The sequence below is a fragment of the Xenia sp. Carnegie-2017 genome, unplaced genomic scaffold (assembly GCF_021976095.1).
Source record: "Xenia sp. Carnegie-2017 unplaced genomic scaffold, XeniaSp_v1 HiC_scaffold_22, whole genome shotgun sequence".
In the NCBI taxonomy this organism is placed as follows: Eukaryota; Metazoa; Cnidaria; class Anthozoa; order Malacalcyonacea; family Xeniidae; genus Xenia; species Xenia sp. Carnegie-2017.
This window is the reverse complement of record NW_025813485.1, coordinates 11,927,073-11,948,730: the sequence shown is the minus strand read 5'-3', so window position 1 is coordinate 11,948,730 and position 21,658 is coordinate 11,927,073. Positions and strand designations below refer to the sequence as shown.

Sequence of the window (21,658 nt, the reverse complement as noted above, 5' to 3'; positions counted from 1 at the left end):
CTTAGCTAACTTCTAAACCTAAGTCATTTTTGGTACTTTTGAGAATAAGAGAAAAGCATTAATATAGTTTTCAAAACAGTCAAACTGGCATTATGAACGTCATAAATATTAAAAACTTTTTGAGTCGTTTTTTGATTGGTCGATTGCCTTTGCAATAAATACAGAACACACCAGTGTGCAAAATAGTAGTTTTAGGGGGGAAATCTTAAAATTGTAAAAATGATAAATGTTGAAACGATGGAAGGGGGTGAAAGACAAAGTAAAAAGGTATTGAAAAATTAAATAATTAAAGGGATTTGGCCGATGCTCAACAAAACATCAATTTGGTCAAGAGCCGGAACAGACTCGCGGGTTAAAGTTTTGCTCATGGATTTGCTTCACATAAATTATTCTAGATGATTTACGCATTGCATTGCAATCATTGAATGTGTAACATTTCGATTAGTTTCATTAATTTTTTAACTCTAGCAAAGATAACTTTTATTTAACGAGTTTGACTTGATTTTGCGATGATACCATTGTCCAATATACTTAAGATTGTGCATATAAGGGGATAAGAATCTAAACAATATAGCTACTATATCATGATCCACGTATTTTGCTGTACAGCTACCTTTAGATGCTGCGAAACGACCGTCCATTTTGAAATCTTTGTGGACGCAGATCTTACATCAGTAGCAGAGGGGGAAGATCTATGTCGTCGGGCAGATTTTGACCCAGTCACTGCAAGAAAAGAAACAAACCATTCATGAATTCCTCAATCACGTCAGAACAGCAAACATGTAAATAACTCGTGACGGAAAGCATATTTTTACAAAGCGTATTTTTACAAAGAACAACTACACGTAAATTTGAAACTAAGAGACCAATTCCTAAATCCTCATGCGTCGCGTGCAATCGTTGCATCCAATCTTCAAATCAAACATGAAACGATAAACTTACCTTTAGACAATGAGACCTTATTCCCTCGGTCCAGTTTATCCTTCTCCATATCCCTCGGACGATATAGGATAATTGATTTAAAGTTACTGGTTTTCAAGCATCATCTAACTGCAACCTTTTTATAATTGCAATTGCGAGTTGTTTACGACATCAACAGGCGGCGTACTTTGAATTGTAATCTTTAGCGATATAATGAGGTAGTTATTGTTATCATTAGCACATTTATTTCAGTTTAGGCAATTCATGTTGAAAACACTAAAATTATTCAAAGAGAATCGTTATCAAAGTCCTTTGCAAAACATAGTTTAAGATGTAAATCGCCCAGGTTAGCGAAGTTATGAAGTCGACAGCCAATAAGGTTGTCGAAACGTCAGTCCACACCAACACTAACAGTCACTCTTAGGACTCCACTAACTACATCTACAAACATGTAAAGATATTACCGGTTTCAATTGAACATTCACTTGGTTGTGCATTTTCTCAGTTTCATTTTTTAAACACAACTTACATCGACCGTTATTTTTTACGTTTATATGTGAATCATGAAGTACCATCGGTGTTTTTTATCATTGGAAACATGTCGACATGAGATATACAGTCAGAACCATGTTCATCTGGTCATCGATGTATTTTAAATACAAACACGATAGAGAATAGTTTGAGCTTTTCATAATTTATAGCTATATACGTATATATTATGGATAATGTATTTTATTACAAGACAAGAAAAGTTTTTGGTGAAATTGCCAATGATGCATGTGCAGAAAAATACGAAAGATCAAAAACATTCCCAAAAGGATATGAGGCCAGCAGGAATATCTGACATTCTGCAAAGGGAACTTGCTCTATCAATCATTGTCTAAAATGAAAACAGACCAATCACAATACTGTCTTCACCATTTCTTAGCTACGTCATATACAACATATACAACAAATATGAATGCCAAAAATTACGACTGGCAAAGGGTATTTTAGTCAAACACAAGACAATAGACACTCCGTATAAAGTAAACAATATTTCATCTAAACGTTTCGACAAATGTTAGATGTCATCATCAGTAGAAAATGCTAACTTTTCAATGCTTTTGAAAAGTTAGCTTTTTCTACTGATGATGACATGTAACACAAGTCGAAACGTTTATATAAAATAATGTTTACTTTACAGGGAGTGTCTATTTCCTTGTGTTTTACTAAAATATGAATGCGTTTCACATGTTGTGTTTAAGTTAGTATACAAAATATTTTGTCCACATTGACAATGCGTTTCCATGTCTACAAAATAGAATTTACAACATGTTATATTGTCCTTTGCGTCAAAACTTGAGCATCGTAGCTGTAGTTACTGATTCAAAATTATCAAGGTGTTTTCGAACCATAGTTGTTCGACAAATTTCACGTATATCCTAACCCTGAACATGTTCAATTTTTGTCAAGATGGTACACGGATTATGATGAAGCAATTGTTGCCAATTGTTAATCATTAACAACGTACCTTCGCAGTAAGCGAAATCCGCCATAACCAAGTAAAGTATTTTCGGATAAAGGTGTTCGTATTCTTCACCCAATAGATCAGCAATTTCGGGCGCAGGACCAACACCTATATTAACATCATCGTCGTTCTCTTGTATACTCTATTGAAAAAGACGAAAATCAAGTAATCAATAAGGAAAACACAGAAAATTAAAATTAAAAATCTATAGTTTACAAATAGAATGTTTGGTGGAGTAAATGACAAAAAATTTCCGACAAAACAAATTCCAAAAATTCACTTATGTACCTGAATGTATTTATAAACCTTCATAAAACGAGAAAAACCCAATTGATCCTCCATTGTTTGCCTCGATTCTTCCAAACGTCCAAACACACTGTCCTCATCCACTTTTTGGTGGTTCTCATCCACTCCATCTTCGTCGCCACTTTCCCCTGCACAACACAATATCATAGTGGTTTTAATGACATACATGTCTCCTATTCATGCATTGGTATAATTTTTATGATAAATAGTGCTCTTCAAGTGTTTTGATTGGTTAGCTGACCAGGCACTGACTAGACAAGTTCTTTTGCAAAATGCTTTCCCAGAGACGTGTTGTGCATGGGCTGTATTTCATTAGTAGTAAAAGCATCGCTATGTAAATTTGTCTATTCAATATTGCAGTCAATCTTAAAACTATTATTGCCCCAAAACCAGTGTTTGACGGTGTACATTCACAACTAACCGGAGTCCCAATCTTCATTTAACGGTAAAGGAGTCGAAGAAGGACTTTCATCGTTTGAGTCAGACTCTTCACCTACAGAAATTTTAAGTGGAGAAAAAAAATCTCAGTGACTGGGCAAGTTAATTTGATTTATCTTTGACGCAATCAATGTAGGCAAACCAATACTGTTTCAAACACCGACTACGATTGCTTGAGCAGCTTCCCAGTATGAACAGTTAGTGTCCGCAAGGAGACCTCTTATGACTCAGATGGAATAGACACGGTTCGAGGTTTTTTAAGAAAATTAATTAAGTTGAAGAAAAACATGATGCAATCTTAGCAAAGATAAAATACCGTACCGTCAGTTCCAGTGGAGTCATGAGTGTTACGTACCATCTTGATTGGCGACGGTGAACGGGCTGTACAAAGCAAGATTAGTCACGTTTGCTCTACTTGGTGTAAGCGTAATCAAACGACGTTTAAGAGAAAGGGATCGGAGAAGAGATTATTTTTCAAATGAGCAATTCGGATGAAAATAGATGAAACACACCTTCGGTAACCAAAACATCTTCCATAGATTCCAACATGCTAAAATAGTCTTTACTCTCTTCATCGCTGTTTAAAACAAATGCAAATAAGTCCAATTTAGCTTTACCAAGTTTGAGCTCGAGGCGTTGATACTTTCTGAATTCTTTAAGCGTTCTATTGTTATATCGATTTATCAATATTCCCGCCTGTCACTTCATTGGCAACAATATTGATAAATCGATATGACAATAAAAAGCTTAAAGAATACAAAAAATGCAAATAAGATAAGAATATTCATGATATAGCTACAGATGCTCTAAGTTTTACGTTTTTTTGTACATATACAAACGCCATTCTCATTTAATGATTTGGCGGACAAGCAACCTTTCATATAACGGTCAATTCATTGACTGGTCACTGATAGAATGGATGCTTTCGTATTTCGAAATTTCAGACGTCATTAAAAATTTTTTTAAGAATATTACAATTACGCTTTCTAGACAAATTCAAGAATTTACTGTGATTGATTGACTTTAAATTTGATAAAAACTTTGACGTTATTTGTTGAAAGAAATTTCAGTTTTTCACGTGCAACATCAAGGAAATTCGGTCTCAACAAAACAAAACAAAACACGCTGTTTCAAGAAGTTTCAGTCCTTTAGGCGCTCCTGTCGGCGAAACGTTTTAATTGCGATATTATTTTTCAAGTGTGATCTCTAACTTTTCGGAAACAAAAATTTCAAGTTCAGTCAAATCGTGACGTTTTATGGCGGCCTAAAGTAGGCAAAAATGCTCTTTTTTTATAGACCTTGTCCGTCGTCGGAAGTCTGGAATGACTTACTTTTGTGACGTCATATAAAGGACTCTTCAATACAAAATATATTTAAAACCAACTACCTTGGATGACGTCAGAATTTGGCTAGACCCAGACTTCATGTTACAACGGACAAGGTCCATTGAAAGGCAACTTAAAGCTGCCACGACAAGAGGACGATTCGACCAAATTAATTTTTTTTTATCAATACGTTAGAAATCAGTCATAGCTACAATAAAGTTAAAGTTTTTGTTGGCAAAGATATTTAAGTGATAAATGTTCTCATTTTTTGTGTTTCAAAAAACCTACAACATTTTTTGGGAATCAGTATTTACACGTATATGCTTCAAACTTTTTCGTTCTTAAATTACAGAAATAAACGTGGTTGTGAACGTCTCGTTATCCTACAGGCTTAAATAAAAAGAAAAAAATGTAGGTCATTGTAGTGAATATTTATACGAAAGGAAACTTTCCGCAAAGTTGTATCCTGCAGTCTTACTCAGAGGGCTCAATGAATGTCTTTTTGAAACTTCACCACGCACACTACACCACCAGGGAAAACGCTCGCATCCAACGTTTTCAAAGTAGCTAATCAACCAGTAAGACGTACCCTTACTTGACTTTTCCAACTGAAATTTTGATTTGCGGAAGCTCCAAGATTTTAAAACGGTAATCAAAGTCGAATTCAACTCAACATATCTACTTCCAGCACTTCACGGTATAAGAATTACAAAAATCTTTTAAAATTCACACGCTACAATCAACAACACTTACCTTTCTACTATTATGTCAACTTCCTCTTCAGGATCATCGTCAACAGCACAATAGCCAATGGCCTTTTCCTCTTCTTGTTTTTCCTCTATTGATTCAACTTCTTCGTCATTTTCGTAAGCTTTACCTTCATCTTCATTGACGTTGGTTTGGAACAGCAGACGGATATCGGGCATCGAGCAAGTTCGCAAACTCTACAGAAAATGTTAAAATATATAATCTAAAAATGAGCTTCTTCGATCACAATTCGGCATACCTTAACATCTGCGTCGTATTTTCCAGTTGTCAATGCAATTAAAGATGGGTAACTCATTTCCGCTGTTTGGTAAAGTGACCTAAATTTACAGAAAAATAAACTTTCTTAACAATTTTAGAATGAAATGTTTCTGAAGTAATTCAACGAAGACACATATATTATAGATTGGTTAAAAAAATTAAAGGGATAAATCATTGTATAAAATATACATAAACCAGAAACAAGAACAGGGAGAGGAACGCTATGGATAGCCTGAACACAGTAGTCTTCACAAATTTCATGGAAAAAGATTACGGAGCATCATTACAGTGGAGTGGAATATTGAAAGAAACTCGGAAGTTTAACTGTCCCTTACGGTTCTTCTTCAACGTCCTCCACAGTCATGTCGTCTTTGTTCTTATCTTCATCGACAACATCAACTTTGTCAAGCAGAAGTTTCGCCTTTTCTTCTTTCGGAGACGTGGAGTTATTTCGTAATAACAGAAGAAAGTTCTCGTACGAACTTCTCGCTTCAGGAAGATCTTTTTTTGCCATACCTGTACAAACATTTTACAATATTCTTAAAGGATATTGATAAATCTTGTAGAAGATTTGTGAAATCTTCAACTCTGTCGATTCAACTTTAAGACCCAACTCAGCTTTCCAAGTTAATGAACGAATTATTGATTTAGCAAAAATGTTTCTCTGACCATATTACCACCCAAAGTTATGCTAACAATAAATGTTAGTGAGAGTTGGATGTTAATCAATAGAACATCCACAACCACAACCACAACCAGCCACAATATTAAATCGTAGTTTATTCAGTTAACTAGTAATGGTTCTTGCAACAAATAAGATGAAATTTCGAAATCACATAAAATGGTATAAACACAATACAAGAGCGCCATGACAAAAGTTTGGCAGGAAGATGGAGCATTTTCCCCAAGCTTCTTTTGATTACATGTGTATATATTCTTTCGACCGCTTCAAAAAAGTTTAAGTATGGCATGATGAAAGGGACGGATGTTTTTATCGACTGCAACCTTTCACATGGACAAGTACTTACTCAAACTTTGCTCTTCCCAGGCCTTCATGGGAGCTCCAAGTTTTTCCTCAAGTGATCCATCATCCGTTTTTTCATTGTATTTCTTCGTGTTTCTATTTTGAACATCCTCCTCTGATAATGTCTCGGTTTTCGGCACTGGAGCAGGCGGCAAAGGACGACTCTCGTTCATTGGTGGAACACTGAAAATAATGCATCCGTGTGACGATATTCAATATCGGGAATGGCGAGGAACAGCCACTTATAACGTCTTGCAATGCAGATGAGAAAACAACCAATCATATCACCTGTTTTCTCATCTGCATTCACGTGTTCACAAAACATGCGCACTCCTCGTAGGATGATTTGATTTGAATTTTCATTGAGTGTTAGATTTGTTCAAACATGCTTAATAACAGTGGTGGGTACAGTTTTAAGGCAAAATAAAATAAAACAGTTCATCGATTACGTAAATTCATGGCCTATGTCATTTCTAAAAAGATATTTTCAATTTCAAATCAGCGGCTGCATTTTATTTTGCTTAATCCCGGATCCACTATCGCTTGCGAGGGACATGAATGAACTTCCTGCCTATCATTGACCTCGTGAATATTTTAAACAGGTTTGTTTAAAGAAACCATCCTGAAATTTCAAAGAGTTTTGAAACATTAAAATATTTGCTTCAAAAACTGCAACTATTACTTCAACTATGAGAAATATTTCCCATGATTCCTTGACTTGACCGTTTACTACATATTGAACTGTGTTGCTTTACATTAACCATCGCCACACACCTTGTTTCTTTGGTCGGATTCTCATGATTCTTGACGATAGTTACCCCAAGATTTGTTTCGGTCATAGAATCCTTTGATTCCGTGGAATCTTTCGACAATGTCTTCGTGACGCCCATATTTTGTTTGCCCGAACCACCAGCAACCCAGGCGACCTTTGAAACCAAAAAGAAAACGATTTATTAACGTCACACAAGCAAACTCGACGGAAAAAATACAACTTCGATTAAACAACATACCGGAATCTTTCTCTCAAGTTTTGCTGTATCTTCAGTCATCTTTTCATTAGTTCCACTACTTCCAGTCTTGCTTTTAGGCATCTCCAAAGTTTCCACTTGAATAGCCACCTTTTCCAAAGCCGAGACAAGCTGTGTTTTACCATCGTGATTCCATTGTGACCTGGGACTGATTTCTCCTTTCACTTGGCTCGTTGGCTTTACAATGACGTCGTTCACTGTTGTGGCTTTTGCACGAGTGAAAGAAAAAAAAACTTAAGACATGGAGAAATCCACTACACAAGTGCTTTATGTAGCAACAATTTATGCAGTCGTTATCAGACCAGTCGTAATATTCGAAAAGGGAAATTGCGCATTTTTCGGTTTAAAATTTTATCCGGCTTTTCCTAGTGCCATAATTTTATGCTTCGCAACTTAACAAAAACATGAGTAGGTGATTTAGCAAGCGAAAATCAATTATCAATAAATCAATTATTTGAACAATTATCAAAAACAAAATTTCTCTTTCAATACTTACTTAACTTTCAGTAAATATTCAGTACCTTCCATTGCGGATCCCGTGACTTCAAGTGGAAGCATCAATGATTCAAATGGTTTCACCTCCCATTGCTTACGATGCATTTTGTCGCTGTCGCTTTTGGCATCATTGTGTTTTTTCAACGCACTTGCTAGATCACCCTGTGCATAAGCGTTGATAGACAAAGAAACAAAAAGTCAAATTTGATGGAACAACTAGAGCTGTAGCAAATAACCTATAAGTTAGTTTACACCGCGGGTAGAGACTGGAAACCAGTCAGTTCACTTTCCGATTGTTTGACTTGTATTTACACGATCAGAATGTCGCAATCTTGTATGATTTTCCAATTTATTGCAACAGAAAACATGCATATAATGGTATTTATAAGTATACGCCTCCAAATCGACTGAATTGTCCATAAACATGCATTGCAACTTTATTGCGATAACTCACCTCGGAATGAGATCTACTCAATCGTTTTGCTCCTATATGTTTCAAAGCTGTTTCAAGGCCAACTCCACCAACGGCTTGAGCCTCTTTCAAAATAAGTAAAAACGACAAATGTTGTATATCAATATCGCACGTTTTCACTAGATAGTAAATCAAGATCTTAACATGGAGCATGTGAGCTCAACATATATCGGCGAAGAGGATACATGAAGGAGAGGTGTAACCATGACAGATTTCATAGATTTTCCACAATAAACACAGAATTTTAAACCCGGTCAGAAGATTTTAACAAAATAAAGTAAACTGGCGAAATAAATATACCACAACGAACAAAAAAAGACAATAAGACCCGTGGAAAAAAAGAACGATGATAATAAAAATGCAAAGGTTACCTTCGGGCTTTCTCTTCAATTCAGAAGTCGGTCTACAATGAAAAAACTACATATTGAAATTTGCATATGGACAATAACAACACAGTTTGTATGCCAAAATGAAACTCGAATGGGAAAAGAGGGAAGTGATCACAAGAATTACATCATATGTATAGTACCTTTGATAAACCTGCTTCGTCTCCTTTTCCTTAAAAAATAACACAATTAGTAAGGATGAAAGTGACTCGCGGAAAACACAACTTTTGTTTTTCATATAGGGAAAGAACAAGACATTGTTTGAGAAAGAAATTGTTTGATATGAACCGTGCTAATTCTTGAATTGCATGTCTTGTGTTTCTTTGTTAGCAAATGCGAGCTCGCAATTCCTCGTGCAAAAGCACTTCCCTTCAATACATAGATTTTCATTGAATATACATCGCTATCGACTGTACATCTATAGCGAATATCTATCATTGAACATCGCACCAACCAATATCTTACCTCCGTGCCACAACCATTCTATTCCCGGGGCAAATCAGTTTGCGCAAACATCATACATTGTTCAACTGACATTATTTAATGCGCATATTTTGCTAACCTCGCTGATCTTGGCCTGAGCTTTCCTCTCACGATCATATCTATCAACAGCAGCTAGTCTTTGAGCATTATGTTTCTCCTTCAACACGGCGAACCTTTTCTCAGCCTGAGCCTATAAGTATTAAACAAAAAGAAGCAGCCATTTAGAACACAACCGAGAGCATATAAATGAATATGTTGCCCCAAATTTCAACTCGCTTGTCTTAAATTGATGGCTTCATTGCGATGTTTGTAGTGTGCTACATCTGAACAGCCAATAATGTGTTTTCATGTGACGTCAAGTGGCCTCGTCGCTTGGGCACTTAAAAATTTCTATCGTTTCAGAGTGTGGGAAATGAAATTCTTATGCAATTATATGAATGACCTGCATGTGTCTGTGTGTGTCGGGGCTGTTGTGTCTTTGAAACCATGTAAATTCTGCCAGCTAATTTATGTTCTAACACCAGCTTCTTTTCTACTGCGTGAAAACAATTCCAGAAAAAACTCAAGTCTCTCAGCACAACCATCTCATTGCTTGCCCTTATCTGGCAACTTCAAACCAATTTAAAGCCCCTGATGAAGGCACACAAGTTTATGTCGTGTGAATATAGAATGTAATGCAGCCGATAGATGGGCATCCAATTTGCCTTGTATTTTAGCAGTTTCCGAACAGATATATACCTTCAAAGCAGCAATTTTCTTTTTCCTTGCATCAGGATCTATTCTCGGATCACCGGATACATCGTCACTGGGCAATGGCTACGAAATATCAAACAACACTGAGAAAAAAGAGATTAAACTTCTTCAACAGACATTTTGTAATGAAATGATGTGAGATCTAAGAACCCTAACCATAACCTTTCTCCCTGACCATCTAAGTAATCGAAGAGCGAAATACAAATAAACGACATTATTATTTTCTGTGTAAACAATGTCGCTTTTGATTTGTCAACTACCTTGCGAAGGATTGAAAATATATTGATGTGTTTTGTTATATTGATACGTTTTAATATTTCAGTTAGTTAAAATGAATAATAAACAATTATTGAACTCGGCTTTCGCATGATATCAAGAATTACTCAGACCTCGGTCAATGTTCGCTTCGGCAGATAGCATTGACTTCGGTCTGAATAATTCTTGATATCATGCTCAATCTCATCCAATAATTGTTTATTATCACGCATACTTTTGCAACTGGAGCACGGAGCTTGGCCATACGTTGCTGCAATTCAATTCTGTCATGATAATTCTGTTTTCTTATGGCGTCTAACTTTGCTAAGTAGTTCTGTCAACAGAAAATCACATTATCATGAAAAGTTATCGCGTTTTGTTGTCTTCTACGTAAATACACGCAAACATGTGTGAGCAAATATTGACGTATAGATAAACGAGGGGAAAGAAATGTCATCAATTGAAACTGTTCAAAGCCACACCTGTTCCTCGCGATTTCTATCGTTGCCATGGACAGCCCCTTTTTCGACGATACCTGGATTATCAAGATGATAAACGAACTACGTACTCTATGTAATTTTCAATTGCAATCAAAAACTAGGTTTACCATGCACACGAGGAGCTTCGGCAGGAGAAGGAGCCACATTCTAGATATACGTATGTATAAAAATCACGAGTTTTTACAGCAGCAGATATCGCAGTATTATACTTTTATTAATAATGTCATGTTTTATAAATCAATATCAAGAACTCGTGAACATACAGCAAAAAATCCAGGATTGGGTTTGAGATTTCTGTTTTTGTTTGCAGCGGCTTCGAGCTTTCGTTGCCAGAATTCCTCCAGCTCTTTCGCCCTATTTGCAGCCGCGACAGCATGAGCGCTATTATAGTTAACAAAATAATAAGGTTCAATCGATTTGAAATATCTTTTGACGTACGATGGAACCATCCTCGAGTCATGTACAAATATCGGTACTTTTAAGAATAAATATCGCCAATGTGTAATGTATTTAGTTTTAGATCATTTTTAATCCTTTAATAAAGTTGCTACTACTACTAATAAAGTTTAAGGATCCAAAGATGACGTGAAAGATAGCAGAAATGCGTGAAATGAAAATGTATGAAATCAACATGTGTGAAATCAAACTGTATGAAATGAAAATGTGTGAAATCAAAATGTATGAAATGAAAATGTGTGAAATAAAAATATGTGAAATTAACATGTGTGAAATCAAGATGAGTGAAATCGTGATGTACGTATTGTAAAGAAACAAAAAACAAATGACAAGTGGCTTCAATCCCAACGAAGACGAACAACAATATGTTTACAAACACTGCATTACAACATTCGACAAACGGCTCATGCAAAAATCCATAGAACTAGATCCCAAGGATAGTGGTGCGTTTTGCAAGCTAATTAAGAAGGCAGTTTTTGAATCTCTTCTATTTGTGAATAGAGATTTAATATAGTTGTTTGGTTGATGTCGTAGATGTACGACTTTAGATAAAATTTCTAAAGACTCGAAAACCACCCAGCAGAGCGAGCAGGGGGGTACGCTGACATTTTGGTAAAGTTTTTGAGGAAATATATTCATACTAAGACAAAAATTACCGATTCTCTCTTCCTTGTTTCACAGCCTGCCATGCAGGTGTGGATATAGACTGAGGATCTGCATTGTCACCACCTGAATTCGGCTGATTTTCTTTTTCGGCATTTTGATATTTCTTCATAGCCGCCCTCTGTTTTTTCTACATGGCATATAATTAATAATTTAAAGAAATAGCTAAACAGTAGTGGACGGGATAATGAATAAAAAGATGTTGTACAAGTTTGACATTGCATATAAAAATCATGCTACCCGAAACTTTTCTGTTAACTATAAAACCATGCATGAGGAATGACAAAAAACTCAAGCACTGATCAAAACTTGTGTTTGCAATAAAAATACAACATAAAGCAGCAAAAAGATCATGGATTTCTCAATACGATTACGCCATGCAGTTTCCTCACTAACCGAGGAAAGAAGAATTTTTTGATGATGAATGTTAGCGTCTAACTCGTAGCTTAAAGTATAGCCATCAAAACAAAACAAAAAGTGGAAAATTGTAAAATTTTATTTTTTAACATTTTTATGGTAACTTTATGTAGGGGACTAATACTTATTTTCATGATTTGATTTCGGCACGTTTATTGCTACTATCTTAAATAATCAATTTCTGAAGAACATAGCTAGCAATAAAAATTCCCAATTTGCATAGCGAGACTAAATCTGCAGAGTTGACAAAGTTTGCTTTTTCAAATTTTGTTGACATTTCCCAGTTTACGTTTTACAACCATACGATGGTTAACAGTTAAAGCCTCCCATACTTGCCTCAGGACTAAGAATATTCCCAGACTTCAGCCAATTTTGCTGTCTTGCCTTATTGATTTTCTCAATCTGCAACATACGCAATATATCAATAAACTTGCTGAGACGTATGCAAGCGCAAGCCAGACCTCTCTATAAAGGCAAGACGAAACACGAAACGTGAAAAAGAAAATACTGACTTGTTGTTTTTGCCATCTTTGCCTTTGGATGTCGTTCATCATTTTGTTATATGCATCTTCCTGAAAAAATGCGGCAGATATACATAGCTATACTGCAGTAAGCGTGCGTTACTTTGACGATCAATAAAATTGAGGCACAATTATTATACCCCTCACGTAACAGGATCTAAAAATGGCTTCCGTATGATTTTAAAGGAAGAAGAATAAAGGTCAGAGTTGTGGTCAACTTTGATTCTATGCACCTTCCCAGAAGAGCATACCCCCTTTCAAGAAAATAGGAGATATGTGGGATAAAAAACAAAATTACGGTTTTATACGACAGCAAGTTTATAATAACAAGAAGTACCTGTTCTTTTTGCAACTGAAGTCTTCTTTTCTCTCTTGCATCAAGCTCTTTGGCTTTTGCCTAGAACACAAACAGTATTTCAACTTGGAATATTTGCACGAATGGAGATGAAAAAAAGTCCTAACAGCGTCGTGTTCCCAAGGTTTCACAGGTTTTCTGATGTTGCTCGCATCATTTGAAGGTTTCCTAAAGCAACAATTGAACAAAAATTTAACACAGAAAAATCAAAACTTGTCCAATGTTTTGACACTCCTCATATCATAAAAGTCAGCTTCGTCCTAAATAGCTCAGACGAATGACAGTCTATAAAGACTGTATAAATCAATATTACTAAAACAGAACCAGCTGACATTTTTCACCAGTTAATCACCAGTTTACACAAGGCATTGACGGAGTAAATCTACTGTACAACAGGCTGATAAGCACTTACGAAACAAAGCACGTTATCGATTAAAAGTATACATCATCCTCGCTGGTATTTTTAACATATTTTGATCATGCTATTAAAAATGAGAAACGGGAATATACCTGACAGCAGCCTTTTTTGCAACAGAAACACCATATTTTGCAGCCGGTTTGCTGATCTTTTTGGGAACTAAGAAGATCAACAAGATTGCTTGTATAGCCTAATCAACACAAGCAATTTTTAATGCAACTTTCTATCCGTGTGAGAAGCAGGCTGAGTTACAAAGCAATTTGAGAAAGCTGTCTGAAAACATATGACGGAGATCTTTGGCGCAAAGTATAGATTAATATCACCCCTACTTTCTTTATATGTGCAGCATTATATTTTTCTTCGTTCATTGTTTTATAACATTTGTGAAAAATGGTGGTGGCAAAAATCATGCTTTAAATATACTTTACCAAACCCTGTACCATCCAATATATCAGATAAATGTGGGTACCAGACCTTCCTTCGTGAACACGAACTGCACATACGTACCCGGAGCAGGTTTGATTGGTCTTCCTGGAGCGAGTTTTTGGACAGGAACATGAAATGGCTTCTTGTGCAATACTGTATGACTAAACTCGTGAGCAACCATCTAATGTTAATAGAATAAAACATGCAAACATTGATACATCCATTTTACATAACGTGTTGATAACATTGGAAAAATGCTGATATTGATAAGTTGGTGTTCCATGCTATGCATATGAATCACATAAATCTTCTTAATGTGTCTTGGTATAAGCACGCATCTACAAAGCTTTGCTCGTCTGAGTTTCCTATTCTACACATGAAATGGCGAATTAAAAAGCAAACAGCAACTTAAGACTCGTGGACTGAGACATGATACAGTACAAGGTAAAGTAGCGACGCTAATTCACAGTTCATCTTACCTCTTCGCTAAGAAATTTGTCAATCCTATTTCGTAAGAGCTCGTGTCTTAAAAGGGTGTTGATCGACGGTCTGTCACTGACAACAAATAATGAATAATAAAAAGTATTATTAAAGCTGAGTATATTACTGCTGATGAAAGTAACATGCATCTATCTCTTGCAAGCAGTGGACACATAGCAGTTGAAGGGGAAACAGTTGTTGAATACAGCAAATGCCTAGAAATTTAACAAAACATTTTTGAAATTTTAAATACAGCTAAATATCAGACTAACAAATTACGGATTAGTTATTAACGAGTTACCTATAGTTGCATGTTGTACATGTATTCTTTTTTATACTGTGTTGTGTTTACTCCATTACTCTATGTTTATTCCATGTTAGTGATTGCACAACAAAGTTCTTGCATTGTAAATATCATGGATGGATTTACTAGTGGGTGGAGAGGGGAGAAGAGGGATGCAGGGGGTTCCACCCCTACCACCTAAACACGAGATTTCACCCACTAACTAAATTGTTCACCCCTGTGAAAAACATTTTAATTCCCCCCCCCCCACACACACACACAATTTTCAGCAAAACATATTAGTAGTAATGTTCAACTGAGTTTTTCAGGGCAAAACTTCTACTTTCTACACAACCTTTGATGACTGCACTAATTGTCCACCCTAATTCTAGACCCTTACATTGTTTTACGTCAATTCCTTAACAGCTCACCCCACCCAAAAATTTTTAGCACCACCCCTGTAAAAAATATGAAAATCCGTGCATAGTAAATACCGCATAATGTAATATCAACAAGTTACCGACGAGTTACGTTCAACTACATACTTTTGTGACTGCATTTTCGTATATAAGTTATGTTTACTACATCATAGTGATTGCACAAAAAAGTTCTTGCACAGTGATCACACCAAACTGTCGTATCAACAAGTTGCCGGTGAGTTAACAACGAGTTACCTCTATTTGCATTTTTTCATGACTTTTGCTTTTATATAAAAGTTGTATTTTGTTCTTATACATAAGTTGTAGTTTGTTTTTATATATAAGTGGTATTTTGTTTTTATACATAAGTTGTATTTTGTTTTTATATGTAAGTTGTATTTTGTTTTTATACATAAGTTGTATTTTGTTTTTATATATAAGTTGTATTTTGTTTTTATACATAAGTTGTATTTTGTTTTTATATGTAAGTTGTATTTTGTTTTTATACATAAGTTGTATTATATATAAGTAGGAACCAACATTTTCACTTCAGCACCATGTGTTAGTGATTTCACAAAACGTTCTCGACTGTTAAAACACAACAGGTTTAAATTGTGGAGCATCACAATTGATATGCGCATGCACGATGCACCAATTTCACTGCTGACTATATAGATAATTGGGACATTTATTACAATAAAATCTTCAACATTTACCGTGGATTGCGCTTGAAAAGTCTTGAAACCAACATTCTCACTTCAGCACTGTATCTTGGCGGCACAGGTGGATAGGAGCCTCTGAAATATTACCGAAACAACCCTGTTAAATATAAAGTGCTGAAGTGGAGTGCTAACTTTCTCGCTATCTTATTGAAAGCTAATTCGGAAGTTTTCAAGTGTTGTAAAAGTTCTTATGAAATCGATTTTATTATAAATAATAGAAAACAATAAAACTACAATCGATGCCTGCTGACACAGCTATTTCAACAAACAAAAAAACCCAAAACACATCATAAGTCTTATACGCATGCCCCAAGTAGCAGACGGTTTGGTCCATGCGGTTGACTGAGTTAGAATTCCAGTTAAAACTACAGTTTAAACTTACTTGATAATTTTAAGAGCAAGATTTTTCATATTGCCAGCTTCGAACTATATTTATAACAGAACATACAGTATTTTTTACTCGGGCAGTTGAGACAAACACCAAGAAGTATGGTTAGGTTCAAATTCGACGAAAAATTAATAAATGTGAACTGTTAGTAAGAACGTTGGATTTGCATTTTTACCAAAATAATTTTCAACCCATATTAACTTACAGCATGTTTCAACGTTAACATTTCGTAAAGCACGCAGCCAAGAGACCAAAGATCGCTGTCAAAAATCAAGGAAACTTAAGAAAGAAAATAACCGTTTCTTCTCACAATGTCATTGCACTAACAAAGCGTAAATGCCCTAATCTCAATACTGCAATTATAAGCGAATATATAATGCTCAACAACACCATGCAAACCTTTTATTGTTGTATGGTCTATTCTCGCAAATTTCTGGTGATAAATAGTAAGGCGTCCCAATACATGTTCGAGCAAGCTCCATCGTGCTAAAAGAAAAATTATAAGACTTAATAGATGCATAGGGACACTATTGGCACTATAAGTAAGTTAAAACGCTGAAACAGTAATCCAATGCTTATAAATTTTTTTAAGTAGTGTTGATCCGATATGCCAATAAACTGATCTGCATCAGGTATTTGTTTAAAGATAGACAAGGGAATCAAAATAGAGTTTATTAAATGGCCTATGTATGTTTCCACTACAATGTTTCGCAATTCATTGAATTTTCACGTCATAGTCGTTCATCAAAATCACTAACTTGCGCAATACACGAGCAATTCCAAAATCTCCTAGTTTGATTGTCCCACTGCGGGTGAGAAATATGTTCTAAATGTACAGAAAGATTGCAACACATTAAAGTATCTTCTTCTTCTTCACTATATCAAGGCCGTGAAAATTTTAACTCTATGTCATCAATAATTGCGTATATCATCCGGCACAATAAATCAAGCATAACAATAACATTCATCAAAACGCAAGGATCATTTGGTGTATATATGGTGTACATATATGTATACTATAAAATGCAAATGATAAAATAGCTTTCCAAATCTCTGAGTGTCATTGTTCAAGCAATATAAATTTCAGATCATTAGCATTATTTATTTCTTAAGAAATCTAATGTGAGCGAACACCATATGCTATGTGATGTCATAACGATGTCATTAGCATATTGAAGGAAGTTACCTATCTCCAAAAAGAGATAAAATAACACAATTCTATCAAAGAAGTTATCAAGTCATTTTAAATTGTCTTCACAATGCAATCAAAAACCGCTATATGGTAAAATTTGGTGTCATAAACACTTTAAAGGATTGAGTAGATATGGACAATAGGATTTTAGGATCTTCCACATTATTATCTGAGTGACAACGTGTTATTAAAACTGATAAAGTTTGCTATTCTTATAAGCCTGTAGCTAGGTACCTGTGTTTTTATATCTCGGTGTAAAATCTTGCGATCGTGAACATGCTTTATAGCTAAAGCAATTTGGACGAACCAATCAAGGACCTAAACAAACAAAATACCTTGCATTAATGACCAAACAATGAATATTGGCTTAAAAAGGTAAAATTAAGGCAATTTGAATCAGGGGTACTTAAACGGCATTGCTAAAGAGAAAGTAAAGTGAAAGTCGAAGCATGAAAAACTGCAATCCTGTGATTTGCAATGAAGCCCTTGTAATTAGTATACCATTGTTCATGCAACTTTTTGCACTCCTTGGATTAATGCTGAGCAAACTACGGGGAATTTCGCCTCCAGCTCAAGCTCCGGCTAAAAACAACTCAAGCTAAAAAACGACTGGCTTCTGCTAAAAATCTCGGGATCCTGTTAAAACAAACTTCAGACCCGTAGAATGTTCAAAAATCCGAAAATTCATGAAATTTGATAGTGGAGCTTGCTGTTTCTCAGTAACTACGTATAGTCCCTGCCAGAGATAAAAAAACTCGCTTATAGCTACGTCATCAATGATGTATGCAGAACGCACATGACAAAGAAGATACTTCGATGAAAGACAGTGCCCTGTCTCCACTGCTCGTCTCAGAATCACTGTACTCTATTTCCGTGGACGTTCTTACTTTTTCATCAACAATAAATTCGTATTTTGCTGTATTTTTTGTTGGAGTTTGAACGTTTATTTAGTTGAACACATACGAAAATCTCACTGCCGAAGTTTTTGCTTTCACCTCAACACCGGAAGCGGACCTCCACCTCCGGTGCACTGCAATAGGTACATATTCTTACGTAGTAGCAAATAATCATTTCAATGACGAATACCTTTACTACAAACTCAACAACGAGTACGTATTTAATGAGCTAAATCACGCACGTCCTATAGAACATACGAATTGTGGAATGGGCGGAGGAACATCGATAATTGGGGGTATTATATGCGTGTTTTAACTTCATTATTTTCTATAGAAATCAATTGTGCTTACGGATTATAACAAATGAATATATGAATATGCCCCTCCCCCCAATTATCAATGTTCCGCCGCCACTGAATTGCGTCAACTGCATATTGCAAATCTTTGCATTCAAATCCTTTCAATTGCATTTACTTGGGGGTCAATTACTTCTGAACCACGCATATTGTAAACATCGAATGATTCAATAGGGTTATAGTGTTTATTACACCCTGCAGAGGACAGACATTTTCATTATCATTTTATCCTATTTATGGGATCAATCATCAGACTTGCCACAACAGTCTTCGCATAAATTATAAACGTCATGATTATATCAACGATTGCAAAAATGGACGACAGCATCAGTTTCTTTCATATAAAATCAACAATGCAACGAGCCATTCGAACGAGTCAAACATATAGCAACTGCCGAATAAATTCCAATTTCCAAAGTTATACCTGATCCTCCGTAAAGTACACACCACGTTGACTGTTTATCTTTTTGTACAAATCACCTATAATCACGCGTAGTTGATAACCAATTACAGGTAATTATCATAAGGCGTAATGACGTCATGATACAGACGAACAAAAAAGGCTTGTGGAACTTAGCTACCTCCTTCACAGTAGTCCATCACAATGTACAGGTTTCCGTTCTCTGGTGTATAAAGATGGAAAGAATAATTAAATAGTACAATTTTTATCTGTCTAAGTTTGGAAAGAGCAAAAGCTGTAAAGCTTAATTAAATATAGCATTAAATTTTGAATATGTTTTTTCCACTTTTTCTTTGTAAAATCAGGACATAGCACTGACAGGTTCTGGGACAAATCCACAGAAATTCTGATAAACAATACAAATAACAGTGGTGTTATTCAGTTAATTTACTATTTTTTTTGGGGGGGGGGAGGAGCCAAAACCCTTAAAAAAACACCCTACATGATGTATTTACTTATCAGCGACAAAGTGCTTTTATGTAGGGTTCCACAAGTGGCAAAATTAGATCAGTAGTAAGCACTCCACTCAAACCTGACTTAAGTCAACCTGCCTGCAACATCAAAAATGCCAAAGGGACTGACCTTCCCACTGAATGCCATGGTTACTATGATTTTTAAATGTACAAATGATAACAACAATTAAAAAAATATGATATTTGGTGGAAACTGCCTCCCCCGCCTCCCTTTAGCCTCCTTGCCTGCATTGCTATAGCCATGATGAAAGCATGGAAGATAAACAAATGCAGTTATTACGGTACAAATTGTTGGTAAAACAGTTTTATGCTGGGTTTCATGACTTGACAGCAACCATAAATAATATAAACATATAACAATAAAAAATAATCCCTATATTATACATATAGCTTGCCTTCAAAGGAATCCATGTAGGAGACAATATTTGGATGCTTCATTTCAGATAGCACTTTCATCTGCATGATGAGAAAAAATAGGGAAGCAGAGATAGTTGGTGCATTGTACACATCTAGGCCAAATGGGCAACGCCAATTGAATCAAGCAATCATCACTCAAGCCTCATAAGTTAAAGTTTCAATACTGGCATTATATTGCATGCAAATGTAAACGTTGTTTGCCAACATGCACTAGCATTTTCAACACCTTGATCTGAACAATTAATTTACACATTCAGCTTGTTTGCTCTGTGCAAGCCATGCAAGATATTTCTAGCCCAGAAAAAAATATCATGTTGTAGAAAGTATTGCACAACTTTTTTGACTTCATTCATTTACAAATGGCTTTAGTAAAGTTTTCAGATACGCATTGAAATTCACATAACAAATTACGTGAAAAAATCTCCTCTTCCTTCGATACACCAGTTGAACAGTCAACTAGGAGATGGAGAATACTCACATACTCATAGTCTACTTTCTACCTTCATAGTCTACTTTCTATATTTTTATGATTTTAATGGATACCTCCCTACGAGACGCTTCTCGTTCTTTCGGATCCATCTATTAAACAAACAGACAAAGGCTTCTATTTATAAACTATAAGTGCGACAGCTTACGGCTTGAACTCAATACAAACCTTTGAAACGTTGATTTCCTTGATAACGTATGTCATCCCATCTTTCTTCGACTTTACAAGCAATGCTTTGCCAAAAGAGCCTTGGCCGATGTTCTTTACACGAATATATTCGTTCATTTTTAACAGGGTTGTATTGATGCTGTTGTTATTGAAAAGCAAAGTAGCACGAAAAGAGAATATCAAAGTATCTCCATTTGGGACCTGCAGGAAATGGAAGAATTTGTTAGGGATCACCTGGGAAATGGGAATGACAATGACAACAAGCTCGATGGAAACGACTGTATCTTGTACAGCGGTAATAATGAAGAACCATGTTTCGTTCAGTAAACTCTATTTCGTTAGATAATAAAATTAACCGTATATGTAAATAAATTATCAACCAATGAGTTAATCCAGCAGACTCAAGACTATCCGGTGTTAGGCAAATGCAAATAAGTAATAGCCGAAAATTGTATAAACGAATTTCCAAGAATAATACCCAATACCCATTTACTTTAATAATACCCAATCAAGGAATGGGCTGTTGTATTTTTCACTACCTCAATTAAGGGGTGTATTGGAGGTGGGATGAGCCCCTTTGTGAAAGTTCTATGAAGCAGCAAGTAGTTGATTGGTATAATGTCTAACAGGGAGTCATTTTGGCAAAACACCTCTGCCTCAATCCTAAAATCTCAATCCTAAAATACAGGTACCGTGGAGCTTTGGAATCCAAAGAACATAGACCTCTCTCCTCCCCCAC

The 21,658-nt window shown here is 35.6% G+C and overlaps 1 protein-coding gene across 2 annotated transcripts; it reads right to left on the bottom strand.

Moving 5' to 3' along the window:
* Nucleotides 1-1,413: 1,413 nt before the first annotated feature.
* LOC124446556 (serine/threonine-protein kinase Nek1-like) lies at nt 1,414-21,653 on the bottom strand. 2 transcript variants are annotated; one of them, XM_046997396.1, is made up of 41 exons: nt 20,920-21,652; nt 20,808-20,843; nt 20,243-20,303; nt 19,496-19,537; nt 19,339-19,394; nt 17,897-17,980; nt 17,229-17,296; nt 16,870-16,956; nt 16,676-16,730; nt 16,465-16,508; nt 16,077-16,157; nt 14,658-14,733; nt 14,260-14,359; nt 13,845-13,911; nt 13,442-13,502; nt 13,317-13,376; nt 12,971-13,030; nt 12,795-12,860; nt 12,035-12,171; nt 11,186-11,303; nt 11,030-11,069; nt 10,905-10,957; nt 10,658-10,756; nt 10,153-10,230; nt 9,494-9,604; nt 9,075-9,103; nt 8,917-8,948; nt 8,528-8,610; nt 8,100-8,235; nt 7,561-7,784; nt 7,325-7,476; nt 6,555-6,733; nt 5,862-6,042; nt 5,507-5,585; nt 5,254-5,444; nt 3,688-3,752; nt 3,497-3,556; nt 3,159-3,230; nt 2,720-2,865; nt 2,435-2,573; nt 1,414-1,801 (listed from the first exon to the last, which is right to left on the bottom strand). In XM_046997396.1, the coding sequence occupies exons 1-41, from the start codon at nt 21,034-21,036 to the stop codon at nt 1,791-1,793; spliced, it is 3,636 nt and encodes a 1,211-aa protein (XP_046853352.1). In that variant the 5' UTR covers nt 21,037-21,652; the 3' UTR covers nt 1,414-1,790. The 2 variants fall into 2 exon arrangements, with proteins under 2 accessions (XP_046853352.1, XP_046853353.1); XM_046997397.1 differs by lacking the exon at nt 20,808-20,843 and having other exon boundaries at nt 20,920-21,653.
* Nucleotides 21,654-21,658: the final 5 nt, after the last annotated feature.